At 44.4% G+C, this 23,947-nt stretch overlaps 2 protein-coding genes across 2 annotated transcripts in view; one reads left to right on the top strand and one right to left on the bottom strand.

Moving 5' to 3' along the window:
• R3HCC1 (R3H domain and coiled-coil containing 1) overlaps nucleotides 1–17,012 on the top strand; it is a 34,099-nt gene extending 17,087 nt beyond the window's left edge. Inside the window, exons 4-8 of the mRNA XM_077469713.1 lie at nucleotides 1,786–3,304; nucleotides 7,837–8,009; nucleotides 11,814–11,884; nucleotides 12,922–13,017; nucleotides 16,387–17,012. Coding sequence (XP_077325839.1) covers nucleotides 1,786–3,304; nucleotides 7,837–8,009; nucleotides 11,814–11,884; nucleotides 12,922–13,017; nucleotides 16,387–16,502 — 1,975 coding nt within the window. The 3' untranslated portion in view covers nucleotides 16,503–17,012. The remainder of the gene's footprint in view (nucleotides 1–1,785; nucleotides 3,305–7,836; nucleotides 8,010–11,813; nucleotides 11,885–12,921; nucleotides 13,018–16,386) is intronic.
• A 269-nt stretch (nucleotides 17,013–17,281) lies between these two features.
• LOXL2 (lysyl oxidase like 2) overlaps nucleotides 17,282–23,947 on the bottom strand; it is a 118,836-nt gene continuing 112,170 nt past the window's right edge. Inside the window, exon 14 of the mRNA XM_077469712.1 lies at nucleotides 17,282–18,287. Coding sequence (XP_077325838.1) covers nucleotides 18,208–18,287 — 80 coding nt within the window. The 3' untranslated portion in view covers nucleotides 17,282–18,207. The remainder of the gene's footprint in view (nucleotides 18,288–23,947) is intronic.

The following is a 23,947-nucleotide window of genomic DNA, read 5'->3' on the forward strand; positions in this document are numbered from 1 at the left end:
ATCCTAATGGTTCCTTCTGGAATCTGGCGCCCTCTTGTGGTGGCCGTTGGAATTACAACCAGCAATGCTAATGGATGCAATGCCAATTCCCCTGCCTGCCAGCCTATCTTCCTTCCCTTTACTCAGAACCCCTAAACCAGTGCTCGACAAAACCCGGTCGCCAGGTCGCATTGGCGACTAGAATCAGCGACCTTGCGCCTGGGGCAGCATAGCTGGGGGTATCCCGTCTCCGTGGACCCCCCCCGCGCGATCCCGTCGGGCCGCGCCGCAGGCGGCCGGTAATTGAGCCCCCGGCTTTGAGGCCTTCTGTGATCCTATAGTTCCTTCTGGAATCTGGCGCCCTCTTGTGGTGGCCGTTGGAATTACAACGAACAATGCTAATTGATTTCCTGCCAGTCTTTCTCCATCCCTTTACTTAGAACCCCTAAACAAAACAAACAAAAAAAAAAAAAAATATATAATATATTTTTTTTATTATTTATTCTAACACCCTAGAGAGTAAAATGGTGGTCGTTGCAATACTGTCTGTCACACCGTATTTGCACAGCGGACTTACAAGCGCACTTTTTTGGGGAAAATGTATTTATTTAATAAAAATTAAAAAAAATAAGACAACAGTAAAGTTAGCCCAATTTTTTTTTTATATTGCGAAAGATGTTACGTCGAGTAAATCGATACCCAACATGTCATGCTTCAAAATTGTGCCCGCTCATGGAATGGCGACAAACTTTTTTACCCTTTAAAATCTCCATAGGCGACATTTAAAAAATTCTACAGGTTGCACTTTTTAAGTTACAGAGGAGGTCTGGGGCTAGAATTATTGCTCTCACTCTACCGATCGCAGCGATACCTCACGTGTGGTTTGAACACCGCTTTCATATATGCGTTTGCTTCTGCACGCAAGCTTGGCGGGACAGGGCGCGTTTAAAAAAAAATGTATTATTATTTTAACTTTTATTTTTATTTTTTTCACTTTTCTTTTTTAAAAAAATAAATAAAAAATTGTGTCACTTTTATTCCTATTACAAGGAATGTAAAAATCCCTTGTAATAGAAAAAAGCATGACAGGTCCTCTTGTATATGAGATCTGGGGTCAGAGAGACCTCACATCTCATATTTACACTAAAATGCAATTAAAAAAAAATTTGTCATTTGAAAAAAATAAAATGTCCCTCTAAGAGCTATGGGCAATGACTTGGAGACAGGTGAGGGGCTTGGGACTATCTTCCCCCTCACTCGTCTCCATGTCAGGCCAGGGACAGGTCCAGATCGCCGTCACGGACCTGGCTCCTAACTTTTTTTAGCTGGCTCCTAGATTCCAAGCAAATTTGTCAACCCCTGACCTAGCCAGTCTCCAGACCTTAATCCCGTAGAAAACATGTGGAGGGAGCTGAACGTTCAAGTTACTAAACGTCAGACTCGAAACCTTAATGACTTGGAGAGGATCTGCAAAGAGGAGTGGGACAAAATCCCTCCTGAGATGTGTGCGAAGTATTAAGTCATGTTTTGCGATGGGGTCAAATACGTATTTCACTCATTAAAATGCAAATCCATTTATAACTTTTTTGAAATGCGTTTTTCTGGATTTTTTGTTATTCTGCCTCACTGTTAAATTAAACTTGCCTTTAAAGGTATAGACTGATCATTTAATTGTCAGTAGTCAAATGTACAAAATCAGCAGAGGATCAAATAATTTTTTTTCTCCCTCACTGTACATACAATATGCTGAAACTGTACATTTTTAAAGGGCTTTTTTTTAAAAATTTCCCAATGTCGTATTTGTAGGCTCCCATCACAGAGTGAAGAATCCAGCAGCGATGCAGTCGATAAAAGTTACAGCCGAACTTGGCGTGGCTCTTACAACAAAAAATCTGAGACTGGCAGAGGAAGACAAAACTGGAGGCAGAGAAAGGATGCAAGACCAGACCGTGCAATGTATGCAGCCAAGGGGAAGCCTTGGTGGAAAGTCAGAGAAGAACAGAGAATAAAGGACATAGAAGACAGCCAGACTAAAGAACCAGAAGTTAGAGAGTGCCATAGATATACATATCACAAGGGGCAACTGATGCAAGTGACAAAAAAAGATAACCTGGATGGACAGGAAAGCATGGTGTTTGAGACGGGCAAAACAGAAACTTTGGACAAAGCAGAGGACAGTTTGGTGGATGTTGAGGAACCAGAGCATGGATCACAGGACCACAAGTTGCCAAAGGAGAGACCGAGCAGTCAAGATATGATGGAAAAGATGGACAGCGAAATGGCAGCTGCACAGGGAACAATTGTGCACGACACAAGGGAGAAAGGCCAAAATGTGTCTGATACTGGCACTAGCATGTCTGATACTGGCATGGAAAAACGTGAAGAAGCTGAGGTGTCCTTTGGACAGGGGAATCCAGAGAGGACATCAAAAGTTCCTGATGAGGTGCAGGACCACACAGAAGTGCTGATCTCAAGTAGTGTGAATGAGTTGTCAAAGAACCTAGATGATCTGAAGGTCGTTGAAAAGATACAGGTGAAGCAAGATGAGGAAGAAATTATAAATATCTCAGAAGAGCTAAAGGACCTAACCAAGACATCAGAGAGCCAAAGAGTGGTAGAAAAGCCAGCAAAGCTTGAGAAGGCATCACAGGATTTGGAAGAGACTAGAGAGAGTCCTGTACTGGTGAAAAGATTTCAGGAAATTGATGACTCTAAAGGCATTGCAGAATATCAAAATATAGAAAAGCCAGTGGAGGGTCACATAGGAATGCACAGCAAAACCGAGGACCATGAAGTGAGGACAGAAGATGGCTTGGGAAAAGCTGAGAGCAATACATCAAATACAGATGTATCTGAAAGAACTGAAGCCTATAGAGCAGGTATAACAGAAACCGCCGACTCTGGCAAAGTGCAAGAAGATGCAATAATAGACTTTAAACCAGACAATGGATGCAGTCCTTTAGGCTACAATGATGCAAATAGTGAAAGTGTAACTGGTAACAAACTTGAAAGACTTAGTAATGATGTGGAGATAGAAACAACCAGTTTAGGATATGCCTCAAATACTCTATTAGAAAATGTATGTTGTGTTCCCAGTGTAGATGGTGCCAGTAATACTAGGAAAGATGAAAAAGTACAAGTGTCTGGTAATTACACAGAGCCTGCAATACCGGAATCGCACCTGCCATCTGACAAAACAGGGGAAGAAGACAAAAGTGTGACAGAACTTTCTAAAACTAGTAGCAGCTGTATGCAAACAGAAGTGGAAATGTCAAAAGGTAATGATGAAGATCCGCAGAAGATGCTTGAGCAAATTATGACTGAGGTGAGTAGTGATACTTCTGCAAAGACTGTGGTGACACTGGTTTAGGATCAAAGGTCTATACACCTATATGCCTCAGGGATATGAGAGTGGAAATGAGATTTAAAGCAAATCTCTGGGAATCCCCCCCCCCCCCCCCCATGCTTGTGTATAACCCTCAAATCCTTTAAAGTAACCTTCTTTTTTTTTTTTTTTTTGCCCACTTTATGGTTGTAGCCTTGGTGAGGTATCGATTTAGGAGTGGAGGGGGTGGCCCAGTGGGGTCCATCCAGAATAGCACAGCAGGGTGTTCTGGTGGAGGCGTCGGCCACTGTGTGGTCCGGGTGCTCTTCTCTACTGCTCATTTACAGAGATCCCCATGTTTCATAGCTTCTCTATCCTCAGTGTGTGGACCATGCTGGGGGTGCGGAATGATGTCACTTCCTGCGGGACCATTGGTCCTGGGAATTTTCTGTATTTTTGCCTTTTTAACAAGATTTTAAGATCCTGTGATCTGCTATCAACAGCCGGCTGGGTGACAGGCTGGATAATCTAGATCCTTGTAGTCTCCCAAGCCTGGCCATCGAGTGCATGCAGACCCTAGCTACGCGCTGGGTTGGCCACGACATGCCCCTCAGGCTCCAGGGGAGGCTGGAGAGTGCAACGCTCCGGGGCACACACATGACCGGACTACCTATGTCCTTGTCACAGTGTGCTGTGGCCAGCAGCCACCCTGTAAGGCTTTGCATGTGTTGTCAGGTACGCCGACCTAGTACGCCTGGTTGCGGATGCTCCCTGGTGGCTACCGATGTGAGAAGACCTTCTGTCTCAAGGTCCGATTCTCCATCCTGCTTTACCATCCTGCTTTACCATCGCTGGTTTTAACGGCATGGCTGTTGAGAGCCAGGTGCTAAGGAACTGAGGCCTGTCTGACTCTGTGATTTCAACTATGTTGAGGGCACGGAAATCTTATTCTTGGAAGATATACCATTGTACATGGAAGGCTTATATCTCCATGTGTGAGGAGATGGGGTGACGTTCCTAAAAGACAGTATTCAAGAAAGGGAAGAAGACCCTTCCCCGAATTCTTCCAAAGAATCTGAAGAGAAGGGTTCCCTTTTAAGGAGGATACAAAGTTGTGCGAAAAGTGTCCCAGACTAGACGCTTCCCTATCAAAAGGTTTAGAGCTCTCCTTTTGAGGACACAGGCACCCTAAAGGAGCCAATGGATAGAAAAGTGGGAAGCCTGCTTTGCTAGCTTTAAACCAGCCCTAGCCACTACATGCGTGGCTCGTATGCTTAATTTGTGTAGTCCCACTCCCAGGGAAGAGATTTTGGATGCTTTGCCAACTCCTAAGTAAGGCAGTAGCCTATATAGCAGATGCGTCCACTGAGTCGACCAGGTTTACAGCATTGGTTAATGAAGCCAGGAGGGCTATCTGGCTGAAATCCTGGGGAGGTGACAGTGTCAAAACCAAGTTCTGTTCTCTCCCTCTTTCTGGAGATTTGTTCTTTGGTAAAGAGCTAGAATCTGTTCTAGAGAGGTTGGCAGATGAAAAGGTTTCCTCCCCCCCCCAAAAAAAAATAAAAAATAAAACTACAACAAAAATAATTTTTGGCCCTTCCAGAGGTCAGGATATAGGAACCATCAGAGGGACAGACAGCAGTGTAACAAGGGTTTTGAAGCTACCCAAGACCAGAAAAGAGGGTGACAGTACAGGAGGGGAAGGGTCAGAGGTGGCTTTATGCTGACGTTTTTCTGCTAAAAAAGCCGTCAGGAAAATTTCAACTCCTTTTGAACCTAAAGCAAGTGAACCTATTTGTAAAGTACAAACGATTCAAAATGGAGTCCATATACACCACCAGAGATTTGTTTAACCCCTGGGATCTTCATGGTCTCATTAAACCTAAGACACCTATCTTCTTGTCCCCATTCAAAAGGAGTCCAAGCAATATCTCAGGTTTGCAGTGAAGAATGGGTTCAGCACCACGCATCTTCACAAAGATTCTGGCAGAAGCTCTGTGGACCCTGAGTTTGGAAGGAATTATGTGAATCCCCATCTGGACGACCTGCTGATCGTTGCAGATAAAGTGAGAGACCCTGAGCAGAACTATCGGACACCTTCAGCGGCTGGGGTGGCTGTTAAATTGGGAGAAGTCAGTCAGTACCTACTCAAAGTATAGTATTCCTAGGATACTTAAAGCATGGTGCTTGAATCGAACAGATAGTGTGGAGTCCCACAGATAGACCTTTTTACTGCAAGACAGAACAGGCAGGTGGAGCATTTTCTCCCTCCAGAGAGACTATCTCAGTCTGGGCCTAGATGCTCTATCTCAATCCTGGAAAGCAAGCCTGGTGTATGCGTTTCCACCTTTTGCCCTCATTCCAAAGATCTTCTGGAAGATGAGTGTCTAGCACAAAGGTTATCCTGATCGCACCATTCTGGCCAAGGAGGTCTTGGTTACCAGGACAGTTTACTAAGACTCGGCATCATGGAGCCTTGGAGACTGCCTTACAGGGCAGACGTTGTGTATCAGGGAGCGGTGAATCATCCAGAAGTGAGCTCTTTCTCTGACGGCCTGGCTACTGAGGGAGCTGTTATAGCGGAGATGGTTATCGGCAAAAGTAATCAATACCATCCTTAGCAGCCAGAAGCCATCCACTAACGCAATTTACAGTATAATCTGTAAGAAGTTTGGGGCCTGCCGCATGCTCAACAGACTGTCAGGAGCCATGATCCTGGTGGTCCTAGATTTCCTCCAACCTGGAGCAGAACTAAATCTTGCGGTCAGTACCCTCAAGGTGCATGTATTGGCTCTGTCTATTTAAATCAAAGGCTAGCAGACAAGCCCTTGGTCAAGAAATTTCTTACATCCATTAGCCGTAAGTGGGTCCCCAAGTTGAGGAGGGTTCACCTCCTGGAACTTATCCACGGTGTTGTAAAGTCTTTGTAAAACACTGAGCCACTAGAGGAACTGCCCATAAAGCTCTTAAAGCGGAGGTCCACCCTAAAGTGGACCTTCCGCTCATCGGAACCCCCCCCCCCCCCCTCCGGCGCCACAATTGGCACCTTTCAGGGGGGAGGGGGGGTGCAGATACCTGTACAGTACAGGTATCTGCACCCACTTCCGGGATAGCTCTCTGCGGAAAGGGGCGTAGATTACGCCCCTTTCCGCAAGTGCCCGCCCCTTTCCGCAAGTGCCCCGCTGCCTGCTGGGAAACACACAGATCCCAGAGGCAGCGGGGACTGTCCTTATTGCGCAGCGCGACTTGCGCATGCGCAGTAGGGAACCGGGAAATGAAGCCGAAAGGCTCCATTTCCTGATTCCCATACCCAAGATGGCGGCGGCAGCACCCGAGAGACGATCTAGAAATCGGCTTCGGGTGCCGACATCGCGGGCGCGCTGGACAGGTAAGTGTCACTATTTTTAAAAGTCAGCAGCTGCAGTATTTGTAGCTGCTGGCTTTTAAAAAAAATAAAAAACGCGGAGTCCCGGCGGACTCCCGCTTTAACCTTAAAAACAGTGATTTTAGTGGCCCTAGTGTCCGCTAGGAGGGTTAGTGAGGTACAGATGCTCTCAGTGGTTGAGCCCTTCTGCATCATTTTGCAAGACAAAATTTTATACTTTCTCTGGACCCAGCATTTCTCCCGAAAGTACCATCTAACTTCCATAGACTGGAAGAGATCGTGAGACCTTCATTTTGCGGAGATCCTAAAAAATTACAAGGAGGCTGCATTTAATAAAATGGATGTCAGGAGATGCTTGATCGCTTACATAGAGCGCACCAAGGAATGGCTATGTTTCACCAGCTTGTTTGAGTTTGCGGGTTCAAACAAGAGTAAAAGGGCATCTAAAAATACCATCGCAGAGGCATACAAAGCGGCATCCTTGACACCACTGTTGGGAATAAATGCTCATTCCACAAGAGCGGTTTCCACTTCTTTGGCTGAAAGGGCAGGAGTGTCTCCCCTCCAGCTTTGCAAGGCCGCAACCTGGTCCAGGTTCCAGACTTTCATAAAGCATTACAGACTGGACCTGCTTGCAAGCCAAGACCAGTCTTTCGGCAGGAAAGTGCTGCAGGCTGTGGTCCCGCACTGATCAGGTAGTCTTTATTTGTCTTCTCTGTAAGCCATCCTGGAAAAAGTAGTTAACAGGTAATGGCACAGAATAGCAAAACACGTGTGTGAGCTACCAGTGCTGCACACCCTGAAACATTTATATAACGGAAAGGTAGTAACACTTAATAAGACTGCTACAAATTAATTTGAAGAGGCTAGGATAGGTGGTGGGGTTTTTCGTCTCGTCTCATTCTTTTCTTAAATATAACTAAAAGATATGTGCTCACTGAAGGCAAGTAATTGTTAATAATATGTGTGAATGTGATTGGCATTCTTAGTTGAATGTTGCCACCAAGTGGTAAACCTGTGGTAATTCAGGCGTGCATTTGTATTTAATGCTAGCTGGGGAAGGAGACCTTGTAAAACAGTGTATATGCCATTCTGAATATATAGTATGTCTTTGCTCAGTACTGTCCCCCTTTTTTTTTCATTTCAGATCATTGCCCATGTAAGTGAGAAGGATGTGCACATCCAGCCTCTCTTGTCTGATTTCTCAGAATTTGCAGAAACTCAGGTGGATCATGGGAGATTTGGCCATATTATTGAGGTGTATGGCTTTTCGTCCACACTTAGCACTGAGGATCTGATGGAGCCATTTCAAAAATACAGGTAGAAAAACCAACGAAACATGCTGAAAGTTGTAGTCTAATCACACCAGTGGTCAGTGTCTTTAGGGACACTAATAGTGGGCAGCTTAAAGCTTATTTTCACCAAAAAATTGAGCTTTCGCTTTATGCACTCCTCGCCCCCTTACATGCTACATTTGACATGTCATATTTTTTTGGGGGGGGGGGAGTGGGGGCTTCGTTAGGAGGGGGACTTCCTGTCCCACTTCCTCCTTCCGCCCAGGGACCTCCAAGGCGACTCCTCCTTTCGCCTTCGCCTTCTCCCTCTAGGCGATATCCTGGGACACGTGACAGGTCCCAGGAGATCGCCTGTCCACTCCGGTAGCTCAGCGTGACTCCTGCATGCCTGGCCGGGAAGCTGATTGCCCAGAATGGAGGGGCCGGGGGAGAGGAGCAACGCTCCGTTCAGACGCATCGCTGGACTGTGGAACAGGTAAGTGTCTGTTTATTAAAAGTCAGCAACTACGCTTTTTGTAGCTGCTGACTTTTAATAAACCTAAAAAGCCTGGAACTCTGCTATAATGCTCAAGAGACTCCCAATAATTGGTTTCGGGGGTGACTTGCAGGATTCTTTAGCCTTTTACCATTATGCAATCTTGAAAATCATGTAAATCCTATGTGGCCTTTTTGTTTAATTTTTATTTTTTTTCACAATGATCATGTGTGTTAAATGTGGTTCTATATAGCAGGGTCCCCAACCCCCAGGCCATGACCTGTTGGGGGGGGGGGGGGGGCTGGGCCGCAGGGGTTGGAGGAAGCTTGTTCTCTATTGACGTCTGCTTTTATTGTCACCCGGGCTCCATCTCTTGAGAGCCGGTCTTCCCCAAAATGGCGGCAGAGACCAAGTCACCAGTCCTGATCCTGGACATTTATTGGCAGCTCTGGCGATGCAGCAGCATGGAGGTCTCATAATGGGCCAAGCAGGAGACACCCTTCAGTCAGGCCACTCCACACCATCCATTCGGAGCCTGGCAAAATCAAGACCCAGACAAGACTCTGCTGTTGGTTGGCAGCAAGGGACCTGTATGTGTTTGCTGTGCAGTCAAGAGGAGAGCAGCCGCCACATATTGACAGAGGGCAGAGCTCTACTTGCCCGCCCACTCACCCCCTGCTGTGCGTAAATTGAATATAATAGCCCTTCATTGTAGTCTCACAGCAGTGGGCGAGCGACGGGCAAGCGATTGGAGCTCTGCCTGGTGATCTGAGGAGCTCTGTGCAGTGATCCACTCACTGATAGCGTTTCCATAGGAATCTCTGTGCAGTCAAAGCTCTCTGCTAATGGTCTGTAAATACAGATTATTAGCGAAGAGATTTGACTGCACAGAAATTCCTGTTAAAACCCTATCAGTGAGTAACAACAATATCACCCAGCCCCCATCGCCGCCAACCACAACTCCACTGCTGCTATATATTAATTCAGCTATTTTCACATAGAAATTTAAAAAGGATGAACCATAGTCTTTGAACTGAAATTTTAACTTGATTGAAGGTCTGTCTCACAAAGAAGTCTAGCACCTGGTCTGGTCCTCCCATCTGAAACTGCTAGAATGGATGGGTGGAATGTCAGAAATTTAAAGCCAGATTTACACCCATTAGAAGTTATTTCAACCTCCAGCTACAGATAATGTGAGATGACAAAAAAGTAACTTTGCAATAAAGCTACAGTATATACTGGATCTATTCTGCTTTGTCTCTTGGCAGTGACATTCAATGTATTCTTCACTGAGGAGTAGGTTTTTTTATTTTTTATTTTTTTTTTGCATAATCCTTGCCTTCAGTGATGGTAAGGAAAACGAACCTTATCAAATCCTCCAGGTTGAGCACTGGCCACATAAGGGAAGATTTACTAAAATTGGAGCACGCAGAATCCGGTGCAGCTTGGCTTGGTAAACAATAAGCTTTTAACTTCAGCTTTTCCAGTTAGGCTTTCACAATAAAACCTGGAAGCTGGTTGGTTACTATGCACAGCTGCACCAGAGTCTGTGTGTACCCATTTTAGTAAATCTTAGTCTCTCTCAAAGCTGTTTTGGGGTACTGACATGCAGGCAGAGCCAAGCAGTTCTTGAACACAGATCCATAGAAATCGTAGTGTAAGATTTATTATTTTCACCAGCATTGGATAGCATAAGAAGTGCAAATTCCAGGAAAATTAGAAATATATGATTAGGATATGTATAGGCAACCTCTTAGAAAACATTGATCCACTTAAGGCTATGTTCACCTTTTTTTTTAAGAACATGTTACATAATGTGCTTATACTTGTAGTGCCACTCTAAGCAAAGAAGGGAAATGCTTATGATCCCATTAGTGCTCAGGAATGGGGTGCCAGCATGAAATATCACCATACAGTAGTGTATAGCATACTTAGAAAAAGTGCTGATCTCCCAATCGAGTCTGTGTAGTTATGTGTGAGATGGCCTCAGCCTTGCACTATTCCATAGAGTAATTACATGTTACTTCTGTATTTACTGTAACGTGTTCCTAAGCACCCGCCTCTCACCCCCACCCTTTGAACAGCTGTCCAGAGCCCCCCTTCTGCCCTGCCCACACAGCCACATTATTTGTTCTGAGATCTGTGAATAAATACATTACAAGTCCTGTCTGCCACCGGAGCAGATGGATTTCTAGTTCTTAATGGGCTACCAGTGCAGTAATCGCTGCACTCAGTCCAGTGACCCTTCCTCCAACTTTTTCACTCTGAGTCTTTGCAGATTTACAGGTGCCTGTACAGATCATGGCACATGTACCCACGAATCCAAGCCTAGTGGATCCTTTGATGCAGATTTACCCTCTTCCTGTCTTAGTGAAGGGTGTCTGTCAGCAAGCGGCAATCTCCCAATTCATCCTTAATCCATCCAATTATATATTTTTTCCTTGCATAATACAAGACCCGGGAACCACAAATCTTTCCATATTTTGGTTAGAATTCCCCCCCACACCCCCTTAGAGCTGCATCTGCGTGAAGGCAGCTCATGTTTTTTGTATGCTAATGACCCTTTCAAGTGCATTGTTTTTACAGGCAGAAACCTAGAGGAAAAATGAGCAAGATTCTGACGTTGCACCCACAATCCACTGATTGTGGATGCAATGCTTTGCAGGCTCCTGTGAAAATAAATAAATTGCAATTCTTCTTTTTTTTTTTTTTTTTTTTTTCCTGCCACGTTTTATTTTTGTAATGGTGATCTTGGCCTTGAGGCCAGGTTCACACTAGCTGCCGCCATGGTTCACAGCAGGGTGTCCGGTCTGTCCCTGTTCTCTGTTTCAAGTACAAATCGGGTCCGTGTTTTTGCCTGAATTCAGACCTGAAACTGAGTAAAAGATGCACAGGACCCTTTTCCAGTGCCGACCGCGGCCGCCCCGGAGATGTGTGTTCTGGCTCTATTGAGAGCCAGTCAGTCTCCTGTCATGTGAATTGGATGCAGGAAAAACCCACATCCAATTTGCATAAGCGTGAACCCATCCTTCATTAAATCCAGGCAAATATTAAGCACATTTTAATCCAGCTATTCGTTAAAAGTAGTACTAACAGTACCTGAATCTGTCTGCTATACTATGCAGGAGGTGATTTGTAGACGTGGGGCATGCTTTTGCCAAGAGTAGGTTAGGAATATGAGAGACATACATTTTAGGTTCCATTTGGCTAGAGTCCTGCTTTAATTTCTCCGCATCGAGACTGTTATATAAGATCGAGACCAATGACACTGCAATCTTTTCCTACCATGTACTTGTAGTTGTTGGGAGAATGAAGATGTTCTGTCTCTAAGGCAGTTTTTTGTTTTGTTTGCAGAGACAGAGGTTTCCACCTGCAGTGGGTTGATCAGTCGCATGCCCTGGGAATATTTTCCAGTCCCGAGGATGGTAAGATGTGGCTGTGATGTCAGCTCTGTGGAATGTGGCATGCGGGGAGAGGGTTGTTCAGATGCAAGTGTAGATTTATTTGCATTTTCACAGCATGCCTAAGTGTATAGTGATGCATTGTATTCGAGCAAAAAAAAATAAAAAAAATGTAAATAGGGCCTCAGTAAAGAGCAGATCAGCCTTAAAAAAAATAAAAGTGGCCAGACAAGGGCACTCAACATCAAGTTCGGGCACATGTACCCACTAATCCAAGCCTAGTGACTCCTTTGCAGATTTAATCTCTCTTCCTATCTTGGTGAAGGGTGTCTGTCAGCAAGGGCAATCTCCCTAAAGGGTGGACCACTTAAAACGCAGAAGCTTTTGCCCTTAACCATCCAATTTTTTTATTTTTACTTTGTACAATTCAAGACCCTGGAACCATGAATTCCCAACCCCCCCCAGGGCTTAATCATACGGATGTTGTATGAGGCCTAGGTGAATGCTAGTTCATGCATTGATGGTCATGTGGGGCCTATAGATGAAAGCCATAGGACAGTGTCTGAAGGGTAACCCTACTTCTATTCTAAGAAAAGATCTGGAAAGCATATGTTTAAATGTAAAAGGTCAGGGTTACTGACTGATTTGTAGGCTCCCCCAGTCAGTTTGATGCACAAAATCTAGATCTGTGCTTGACAAAAGATTTGCCTTTTGAGCCTTTAAAGAATCTTATATGTTTTTCTAAAGGAAAGCAGCGAAATCTTGCTGTTTCAAAGGTTTATCCCATTATTAGAAAACCGAATGAGACCCATGTGTAACATTTCAGGAGAGCAGTCTTCCATCCTTAGATGTGGTATGTCAGATCTGAGAATATTAGAGTGCCCTCCTAAACCGGTTTACATTCTATTTCCTAATAAAATGGTCAGCTAAACCACTGGACTACAGTAAAATGAATTGTAGGATGCTTCACTGCAAAATTGCTTTTACTACAACATCCTTATAATGTATGTTCTCTGATTATTTGATGTGTTTGCCTTTTTAACTGTTGTTCTCTCTTATAGCATATGCTGCATCCTGCAGGACTCACCATGCTATGAAGTTTCGTCCTTTGTCTCAGGGCAGTCGTCAGTCCAAAATGCTGGCCCATGACAGAACAGGTAAAGCTGCATTACAACATTAGATATGTCTTTAATTTTTTAACTGGGCCTTAAAGTAAAACTAAAGGCAAAACTTATTTTTTTTTTTTTTGGCATTTTGGATAGAGTAAGGGAAGGTTAAAGCCCCTGCCTTTTTTATTTATAAATTTTGTGCCTATTGATTTCCCTTCACTTCCTATGCAATAATCAAAACTGGAAATGAGAGGAAACCCCTTCAAAGTGAGGGAATCCCTGGTTGTCAACCAAGTCACCAGAACTGGTGTCCTCGCCTGGAAGATTTCCTGTCTTGCTGTTCTCGGGACAACTCAAAATGTTGGATTTTGTTTTCACTGATACAAATCCACAGGAAACATTGAGGGTGTGCATTTCCCTAATTGGGACACAGACAGCAATATATAACTGATGCCGAGTTCACACTGGTACGACAAACATTGCGGCATTGGGAGCTCATGTCGCATGACGTGTGAAAATCAATGTTTCCCTATGGGAGCGGTCTTAACAAATGCTCCCTGTACTACCTTGGTCCGACTTTGATCCTACTTCAGCCCATTGTGTGTGTGTGTGTGTGTGTATATGTGTATATATTATACACACACATTATTTTTATATAATATAATCTCTTTTTCTATTTAGCTCACTGTATCTGAGGAGTCAAACCAGGCCTGCCAAACCTTTTTAAACTTCTTCTCAGCCTCTGGACCTGTATGTTGCTCTGTATAGAGGAATTAATTAGACCTTTCCAATATGACAGCGATAATATAATATAGCCTTTCTACCATTAAAATAACCCAATATTTAACAAAGTGCAGTGTAGCCCATTGACTATCATTGAAGTAGGATCAAAGTCGGATACTTGTAATAACCATCCGACTTTGGCTTCTGACATTGTGTTATTTCCTGCCCTCTGCTGTAGCCCCTCCCATTATGTGTTAGTACAACTTGTCCTTTGACCAATAAAATCTGAAAAGTCGGATCAAAGTAGTATCCTGTTCATGAACGTTGGATGGATGTAGGATCAATGTAGGACTGATGTTGCAGAGCAAATTAGGATGAAAGTCTTACTACTGTCGTGTAGTATAGTGTGAACCCAGCCTGACAGATGATCATTCCTATATGAATGCATACAATGATGTACCTACCACAGTGTAAGGTAAAGAACTTTGCTCAGTCTCTGGAGAGTTGATTGAAGGAGTTCAGCATATGCGATTCATGCTGACGAGGGGGATTATCCACACCAGGAATACATTAATGTGCAATATGAGTCTTAAGCCTCGCACACATTATCAGATTTTCGGACGACCATTCATCTGTTTTTTGTTGCATGCTAATCTCATGTTGAAAGTGAAGAGGTTACTCGCCATGCGAAAATTCTCATACGACAGAATACAATTTCAGAAGTGACGTTATGTGGTGAATAGTTTTGGATGTGTTTTTTAGTTTCTGAGCATGCTTAGTCTTGCTCTATGGAATAAAATTATTTTTTTCCTGTACGAAAACCGTACTAATTTTAAATGACAATTGGACATTGAGTTCACATGCAACAAAAATTTTATAGTCTGCACATCCAGCTTTTGTCATATGAAAAAAAAATAAAAATAAAAAAACCTGCTGTCAAAAAGCACCATACTAACTATACAAAAATCGTCAGATTGTTCATTCGGACAAAATTTTTGTCAGTCTGACACACCGATCTCGGTAAAGAGCCTCTGACGGAGGCTCTTCACAATCGGCTGTGTCCAATCAAGGTGTGTCTGTGCTGATTGTTTATCAGTGCTGCCCACCCAGGACCACCGGGTATGCCACCCTAGACTACCAGGAAAATGCCAGTCAGTGCCCAGGCAGCTGCCAATCAGTGCCCATCCCCAATGCCTGCCAGTGCCATCAGTGATGCCTAGCAATTCCATCAGTGCCGCCTTGTCAGTGCCCATCGGTGAAGGAGAAAACTTGCTTATTTACAAAATTTTACAATTGCATGCCAACAGTTCCTCCATTTTGTTATAATCACGTCTACTATTGCTTGCTAACAACTGATGGCTACCGAGTGCAGGAGTTATGACATTGGCAAAACTAAAGAACGGACAAGTATATCTACTGAAGGCAACAGCATAACCCAATATAACTGAATATTCACATGGAGGAGTGGGAACAGCGGAACTTCAGAATTTTTTTTATTGAATTTCCGCCTTTTTAGATGCCTTTGTTCCATCATATCACTTGTGTAGAATGGTGTTCGTTCAGAGTGCAGTTTAAGCAGTAGGCAGGCAATAGTGGTATAAATCAGTGGTCATCAACCCTGTCCTCAGGGCCCACTAACAGGACAGGTTTTATGTATTACCTTGGGGAGGTGCAGACTAGAATACTGCAATCACTGAGCAGCAAATTATATCACCTGTGATTGTATTTCAGTTATCTTGCAAACCTGGCCTGTTAGTGGGCCCTGAGGACAGGATTGACCACTGGTATACAATATATCCATGTGCTTCTATTTTATACTTAGTTTTGAGAGTGTATGGTAAGTTTCTTCTGTTACACACACATACCTGGAACAAATCCTTACTTTATGTTCTTTTGCTTTTATTGTGACTATAAACCACTGTCCTGGTGGCAGTAATGTTTGCCATGAGGGCTCTTCTGCAGAAAGAGAATGTAGCCACCTAGAGGTGCTTTACTGAACTTGAGTACAGCGCAGTATGGTAATGCTTTCACCTAGGATTGCTTTACTAAGCTAGAATAATGTGCAAGAAGGTAATGTTGCCATTATGGGGTGCTTTACTTCACACAGTAGATCAGAAGTAAGTGCACTTCTGTGACCCAGAAGAGAAGTATGACCAAAAAAGCTTTGTCCATACTGCTCTTTTAAGCAATATATTTCAGAGCTCTTTTAGCAGAGTTCTCGAGTAACAAGAGTGTTCTACTTTCTGCAAGTCGTTGGCATCAGAGTTTTTTGAAGTGACGCAGGAAAAGGGATTCTGTAAGTATACTATCCACTTTTTCCATTGTAGGGGATCTAAATCCAGTAACTGAAATCTTCTATCGCCTTTAATATGTTAATAGAATTCAAAAATTTTGTTTTAATAATTTTCAGATCTGCACTTTTTTTAATTTAAGTAATACTTGGGCTTGGTGATCCGGCCATGAAGGTCCTTGGTCAGACACTTCCTGCTATGAGGTGACCACTCTCGGTTGTGGGGTTATATTGTCACCCTGTCGCATGAACCCATAATGGAGACTACAGAGACATCAGAAATCTAGTCCTGAGCAATGATGTGGACCCAATTCTGGGGGAAGTGCATGTAGATGGAATGTGGCAAACTTTTTACTTTTAACAACTGTCTCACCTGTGATGTAACGAGACTTTCTCCTTTTCAGTATCTTTGCAGCCTTACAAGGACAGACCTCCGACAGATGCATCTGTGGCAAAGAGAATGGTGAACAGAGCACTAGGTCAGCAGCAACCAGAGGCTGATCGGTCTGTGAAGGAGTGAGCTTGGAACCTTTTGGCACTGAGTGTTCATGCAAAGTCCACAACACTCTCTACATGGTTTTCTGCACGCTAGAGGTGCAGCACAGGCATATGTGGCAAACGGGGGTCCATCTGTTGAAGGAATTTGGCTTTGCACATAGGGTGGCCTTTAACAATATACAGATTTTCTTACTTCCCTTAGATCTGCCTTGCTCAAAATGTAACATTTGTATGAAGGGGACAACATACTATAGTATCTAAGCCCATGAAATTTATTCTAGGACATGTACGCTTTCTTTTTCTCACAAGCTTTTTGTTTAATTGGGCAAGGAAGGATATTATTCCATAGATCCTTTTGTTAAAGAAGTCACCATCCTCTGCCTTTTCAAGTGCCTTGAAGCAGCAGAGACGTGGAAGTTTATTTTCTTTTGTTTAAAATGTTGCTGCAAAACTAAAATATTACTTTGATCTGTTTCTGTTCAATGCGGATGCCATGTTTTTAGCATGTGACCATAACATGATGTAATTGGCAGCTGCGTGAGCTGTGTCTTCATTTCATTTGTCTTCCATGTCCCTTTGCATGAAATGATACACACAGATTTATTACCAGGTTTATTCCCCCAATAACCAGGGAAGGAAGGTAACAAAAAGAGGTTCTAGATTCTAGCATTAAGCAGGGTGTCTCACCATTGTAACCTGCCACTCCTGTCTCACCTTTCTGCCTGGTATAGTATATGCAGAGTGGTTTGTGTGTGTGTGTGTGTGCATGCATACTGGGCATTAAGTGATTGAGAACAAATATAAATAGCAATAAGTTATAATTTATTCCTCGACATACACAGAAAGGAGATATATATATGTACTGTTTGGGTGCAGTGCTGGTGCCTTTACTGCAGGCTGGAGGGAGAAGCTGGAATGGTGTACAGGGATGTGTAATTCACATATCAATACGTAGTACATAACAGGCCCTGCAGGGCAGTTCTGCAGCTCTCCTGTGAATATGAGCAAGTCTGTTGGACACAAGGCGTATGACCTGGAGAACAGCAAAGTTTTGAAGGATCCACTGGCAGAAGAGTTAATAGCACCATAAATGCCATATGAAATCCATAGTATGTGGATATAATGGTCCCAGAGTGCAGGGAAAGACTGAAACAGGATCAGTTGGCTAGGTCTAATGGTGCAGTCCCTGATGCTGTACATCTCAATGACGCAAGCACTCAGCTTCCATGGCAGCCCTTCAGTGATTAGCAACACGCTACTGTCAGTGCACCATGTACAACCTGCCGAGTGTACAATCAAGTAAATTTGCATCAACCGTCTTTAGTCCATCAGCTGCACAGCCTTAGATTATATAGGAATTAAGGTGGTGTTCTTAGCCAGTCTCTTTAGAAGAAGTGAAATTGTGTGCATCCAGATTACTGGCCTGGGAATCCTGTCACGTGGACACATCTGATAGTGGGGTTCCCTTTTAGTGACTTATATGGATGGAGTGGATAGGCTGTAGAACATACGCATTCAGGCTGCTTATTTGATGTCTGCTTTGTTGCAAAGTACCAGCGAATGTAAGATTATCCAGAAGATACAGCTTCACAACCCTCTCCCATAAGGACTAGTGCCACAGCCAATAGACCCCCTCCCCCTCATTGTCTGGCTTGCTGTTGGAGCACTTGGGTCTGTTCTTGTTCTCCTCTGGATATGGAAGAGATGAACTTTGTTCCCTATCAGTTCTATCGGGCTGACAGCTGGTTGTTGATAAGTCCACTGAATTGTTCAAATTTTTCCTCGGTCTCTGTGCTGTATGAGCCACCTGGAAGAAAAAAAAATGTCATGTATGTTAAAAGACTAGATGCAAGCAACCATTGGATTTGTCCGGTGCTGATGCTTGATATGTGATTCTCTCACTTTTCTGAAGAGCATATTTGCCACAAATGGCAATTGCCAACTACTTATAGAGTTGCAAGTTCCTATTTTTTAATTGTACATCGTAGGAGTTAATATACATGACTACCTGGGTTATGCTGTCACCTGCAGATAAATGGACAAGGGACAAAAATGTTTTCCGCTAGTATCCTTGGGTCAAGGACATGCCTTTCTATCTCTCTGAAGATGTTCCTTATGGGGTCTGTATCATTTACTCCTGGCCTGTTCATTACACCACTGGTGGGGCAGTGTGTTGGTGTGTTTTTTTTTTTTTTTGTTTTTTTTTAAGATGTGTTGCTACAGCCAGCAGGCCAAAAGAGATTGTACCTGGATCCCTGCATACAAGAGCGGGGACAGCCTGTAATGTCTGCCAGTCAGAGCTGGATCCTCTAGGTAACAATCTGTGGTGACCATTCTGGTGGGTTACCATACAAGTTCAGGCAGTGATCTCCTTGCAAGGGAGTCAAGTATCTGAAGGCCCTGTGGGGCATGCCCACCATGAGACGTGAAAGCTAGGCCTGCTGGCCTTGCAGCTATCTGGTAAGTACCTCTGAATACTAGCCCTGAGCCTACACAGCATGGGAATCCTGTTGCACTGCACCATGCTTCAGTCTGTTCTGAGCCATTATTCTTCCAGCCCTGCTTAGTAGCAGTTGCTGCTTACACAACAAGTACTGGAAAACCCCTTTCACACAAACGTTCTGCTCAGGTCTGCCAGTCCGGTTTTCAGGCAAAGCCAATAGGAACCTCTGTTTACACCCGCCACTCCATAGAGAATGGAAGTTTACAACTGCCTACATCCAATCCGATCAAAACATGGATTGGTACAAAAGGCAGTCAGGTGTAAACGAATAGGCGGCCTGTTTACATCTGACCGCCCACAGAAAAGAGCGGGCTGTGTCCACTCTGCATAAGTTCAGCAGACCTGTCATCCACCTGCTCAGCAGAGATTAGCAGACAGCCACTTCCCTCCTAGGTTACACAGACTTTTTCTTTAACCCTCAGAAAACCATGGCCTCACGTTGGGGGAAGGACAATAGATTGGGCTCTGAGTTCCCAATATCACGTAGGAAGGACCCTCCTACCACGTTTGCCATGCAATGGTTCCCCAAAGGGTCAGATTAGTTCTGAATCTACCCTTATCTGGTATTTTTCAATGTTTCAGGGGCGGAATCCTCTACTTCCTTTGTGTTCCTTGAGCCATTGGAAAGCCCCTTGATTCGGGCCTGCATGAAGGTACACTAAGTAAGATGGTAGTCACCTTTTTGAGTGGTCTCCTATGCCCAGTTTCACTTCAGAGCTATGTTGCTCAATATCCTGTTAGTTTAAGACAAACATCTATTTCAAATACCTATCGTGTCTCACTCCTCCTTGGTTTAAAACCTTTTATGAAGGGTGTCACATGGATTGTTCCACCTGTGTAGCCCCACTTGTCTATTTTGCTGTCTTCTCCCTTTTGAACTTCTCCAAGAGATTGCCTTGTTGCTCCTTATGTGCAGGGTTATCTTTTTGGTTGTCATTACCTCAGCTTGCAGAGTTTGCTGCACTTGCGAGCAAGGAACCTTTCTTCGTTCTTCTTCATAAGGTGGTATTAAGGCCTTTTTGGCTTCTTTCCTACCTACAGTGATTTCTTCATTCTACCTGAATTAAGACATTTTCTTGCCATCTTTCTGTTCTTATGAAAGGGACTTTGAATGATGTTCAAGCTGTTTTCAGTATATCTGAAGGCTACAGGTTTGTTTTGACAGCTTGTGTCCCTGTCTGTTCAGCCTGAAGGGTCAGACTGATTCTCAATCCACTAGGTGGATTTGTCAGCTCATTTCTCAGGCCTAAAGTATCAAGGGCAAGATTCATTTGACCAGGAGTGTCAGTGCTTCCTTGGCTATTCAGCATTAAGGTTTTGCTGTTCATGTTTGCATGGTCTGTTTTGATCTTTGAGAGCAGTGTGAACAGCAAGCTTTTGCAAAACTCTTGGAAAGCTTTGAGCAGCTTTCTCTGAGCCCTTCAACTCCTGTTTGGAAATGCTATACACTAGAGGTCGACCGATTTATGGGTTTTTCTCTGGCCAATGCCGATATTTAGAAATCATGGCGGCCGATGGCCTATTATATAATGCCAATTTATTTATTTATTTTTTATTTTCCCTTCATCTCATAAAATCTAACAGACACCTTTCACACTGGGGCGTTTTTCAGGTGCTTTTGGGCTAAAAATAGCACCCGTAAAGTGCCTGCAAAACGGCTCCCCTGCAGTCTGTATGAAAGCCCGAATGCGTTCACACTGAAGCGATGCGCTGGCAGGATTAAAAAAAAAAAAAAAGTCCTGCAGCATCTTTGGAGCAGTGTATTCCGCTCCTCCACCACTCCTGCCCATTGAAATGAATGGGCACCACTGCTGAAACACATGCAATGTGATTTGGCAGCAGCGCTTCACAGGCGCATTTAACCGATTCCTCGGCCACTAGCTGGGTTATAAGTGCCCCGCTAGCAGCCGACTAGCGGCGCTAAAACTAGCAGCGTTTTACCGGCAACGCCTGCCCGCTCCAGTGTGAAAGCAGCCTTAAGTGATACAGCAAATTTCTTACATTTAAACATTTATTAAACAACACAATCCAATCAGTTCACTTGTATGTATAATTTTTAGATAAAAAAAAAAAACTATATATTAAATGCACAAAAACAGGTAATCAAAACTTTTGGACAAAAAAATGGTTAACTTTTTACTGGTGTATGTGTGGTGTGTTTTTTTTTTTTTTTTTTTTTTTTTTTTAAATAGTGTCTTTTTTTTCCAAACAAATTGCGTTTGAAAGACCTCTGCACAAATGCCGTGTGACATAAAATATTGCAACAACCGCTATTTTATTTCCTAGGGTCTCTGCTAAAAAAAAAAATATATAATTTTTGGGAGTTCTAAGTGATTTTTCTAGCAGAAAATACAGGATTTTCACTTGTAAGCAACAAGTGTCAGAAAAGATTTAGTCTTTAAATGGTTAAACTGAGAACTCTACACACTGAGTTGAGTTCATTCATAAGTGTAAACATTGTATCTCTTTGCTCTTTTCTTGGCAGACTGCCCAGAGAGGAAGCAAGTCCCTTCACTGAAAACTCAGGCAACTTGCATTGACTTCTATTACAGAAGTCATTTGCAGATGGCAAGATATAATCGGCCTTTTTATCAGCACAATCGGCTAATGCCGATTAATGGAAAAAAATGCAAAATATCGGCCAATATATCGGTGGACCTCTATTATACACAGATCTTAATGGGAGTGCTGATTGTCACTTTTAAACAAGCTGCTAGCAGGCTTTAGCATGCTTTCAAAAAGCTTCACGTAGTGCTGAAGCCTGCTAGCAGCTTGTTTGTTTTAAAGTGACAATTGGGACTCCAATTTGTTTTCAGCATTTACAAACTGGAGCTGAAGGGTGCTTTGAAAGCTTCAACAAAGCTTGCTGAAAGCTCTTATGCTTTGTAAAAGCTTTCTGTTCACACTGATCTTAGAGTATCATCACAAATTTAAATTTATTTCAGTAATTCAATTCAAAAAGTGAAACTCCTATAATATAAATAAATACAGCCCTTACACCTGTGCAAAGAATGCAATTGGTGTAAAGAATACGCAAATAGTAACAAACGTCCATATATTAATGTGTTCCAATTTTCTTACACGTGCTCCAAATAAACTTATTCCAAAAATGGACTGGCTACGGCATTTCACAGGCTTGCTTTTAATGAATTGTCCTGTAGGTACCAAGTTTGTCTGGCGCACTGGGTTTACAGTACTTCACTATTGATCTCCTTTCTTTCTGAGTCTGGTGAACATCCCGGATTTCATTTGAGATCCCCGTTGGGGAGTTCTGCTATTGGACACTTGCAACCCATCATTATCTATCAAGCTTATCTGACCTCCAGACTAAAAAGCTGGGGGTCCATTATTTTTGGTGAGCGGGGGTACCTAAGGCCGCGTACACACATAGCGGACTATCCGACGGACTTAGTCTGGCGGACTTCCCGCCAGACTGTCCGTCCGACTTTCCGAATGGGCTACTTGCCCACACACGGCACTTTTTCAGCGGACTAATACGGCGTACTAACTCCGCCGTACTATCCGCCCTACTTTTGAAATGAACGGACTCGCCCACACACGCGGAGGAAAGTCCGCTCATTTCGAGCGGGTCTCCAGGTAGGTGGGGCCCGCGAAGGAGACGTCGCTGGCCCCGCCACCTGGTATGGACTTAAAGGGGAACCCCGACGCTGAAAAAATCAGCGTGGGGGTTCCCCCCAGGTCCACATCAGACCCTTGTCCGAGCACGCTACGCGGCCGGCCAGGAAAGGGGGGGGACGAGCGAGCACCCCCCCTGAGCCGTGCCAGGCCGCGTGCCCTCAACATGGGGGGTGCCTTGGGGAAGCGGGGCCACGCGGGCCCCCCACCCCAAAGCACCTTGTCCCCATGTTGATGAGGACAAGGGCCTCTTCCCGACAACCCTGGCCGTTGGTTGTCGGGGTCTGCGGGCGGGGGGCTTATCGGAATCCGGGAGCACCCTTTAATAAGGGGGCCCCGGATACCGGCCCCCCACCCTATGTGAATGAGTATGGGGTACAATGTACCCCTACCCATTCACCTGTGAAAAAAGTACAAAAAAAAACACAACACAGGGTAAAAATAGTTTATTGCACAGCTCCGGGGGTCTTCTCGCCGGACTCCTCCGCTATCTTCTGCTAGCCCTTTTGCTAGCGAAGGAGCCCGGCTTTTCCTCGCCGCCGCCCTTCTTCCGACTTCAGGGGTCTTGTCCCCCTCTTCAGTTCTTCTGCCGGGCCACCGCGCCTTCTTATAGCTCTTTTACAGGCGTTGGCCCGGTCTTCTGGCCTTCTGTTCTTCTCTTCAGATGTTGACTCGTCGCATGCTTCGCTCACAATGGCTCCGACGCGATGCGCGGCGACTTATATAGGGACATAACCGGATGATGTCCCCGCCCATTATGGTGTCACAGTCCCAGAGGATGCTGGGACTGTGACATCATAATAGGCGGGGACATCATCCTGTGATGTCCCTATATAAGTCGCCGCGTGCCCGGTCCCCGTCATTGTGAGCTGAGGGAACGACGAGTCAACATCTGAAGAGAAGAACAGAAGGCGGCGCCGGCCAAATAAGACCGGGCCACCGCCTGTAAAAGAGCTATAAGAAGGTGCGGTGGCCCGGCAGAAGAGACGAAAGAGGGGGACAAGACCCCCGAAGTCGGAAGAAGAGGTCGACTGCGAGGAAGAAAGCCGGGCTCCTCTGCTAGCAAAAGAGCTAGCAGAAGATGGCGGAGGAGTCCGGCGAGAAGACCCCCGAAGACGGAAGACCCCCGGAGCTGTGCAATAAACAATTTTTACCCTGTGTTGTGGGGTTTTTTTTGTACTTTTTTTTTTTCACAGGTGAATGGGTAGGGGTACATTGTACCCCATACTCATTCACATAGGGTGGGGGCTGCTATCCGGGGGCCCCCTTATTAAAGGGGGGCTCCCGGATTCCGATAAGCCCCCCCGCCCGCAGACCCCGACAACCAA

Source organism: Lithobates pipiens, unplaced genomic scaffold (genome assembly GCF_037356315.1).
Source record: "Lithobates pipiens isolate NorthernLeopardFrog02 unplaced genomic scaffold, aLitPip1_a1.2 Scaffold_8, whole genome shotgun sequence".
NCBI lineage: Eukaryota > Metazoa > Chordata > Amphibia > Anura > Ranidae > Lithobates > Lithobates pipiens.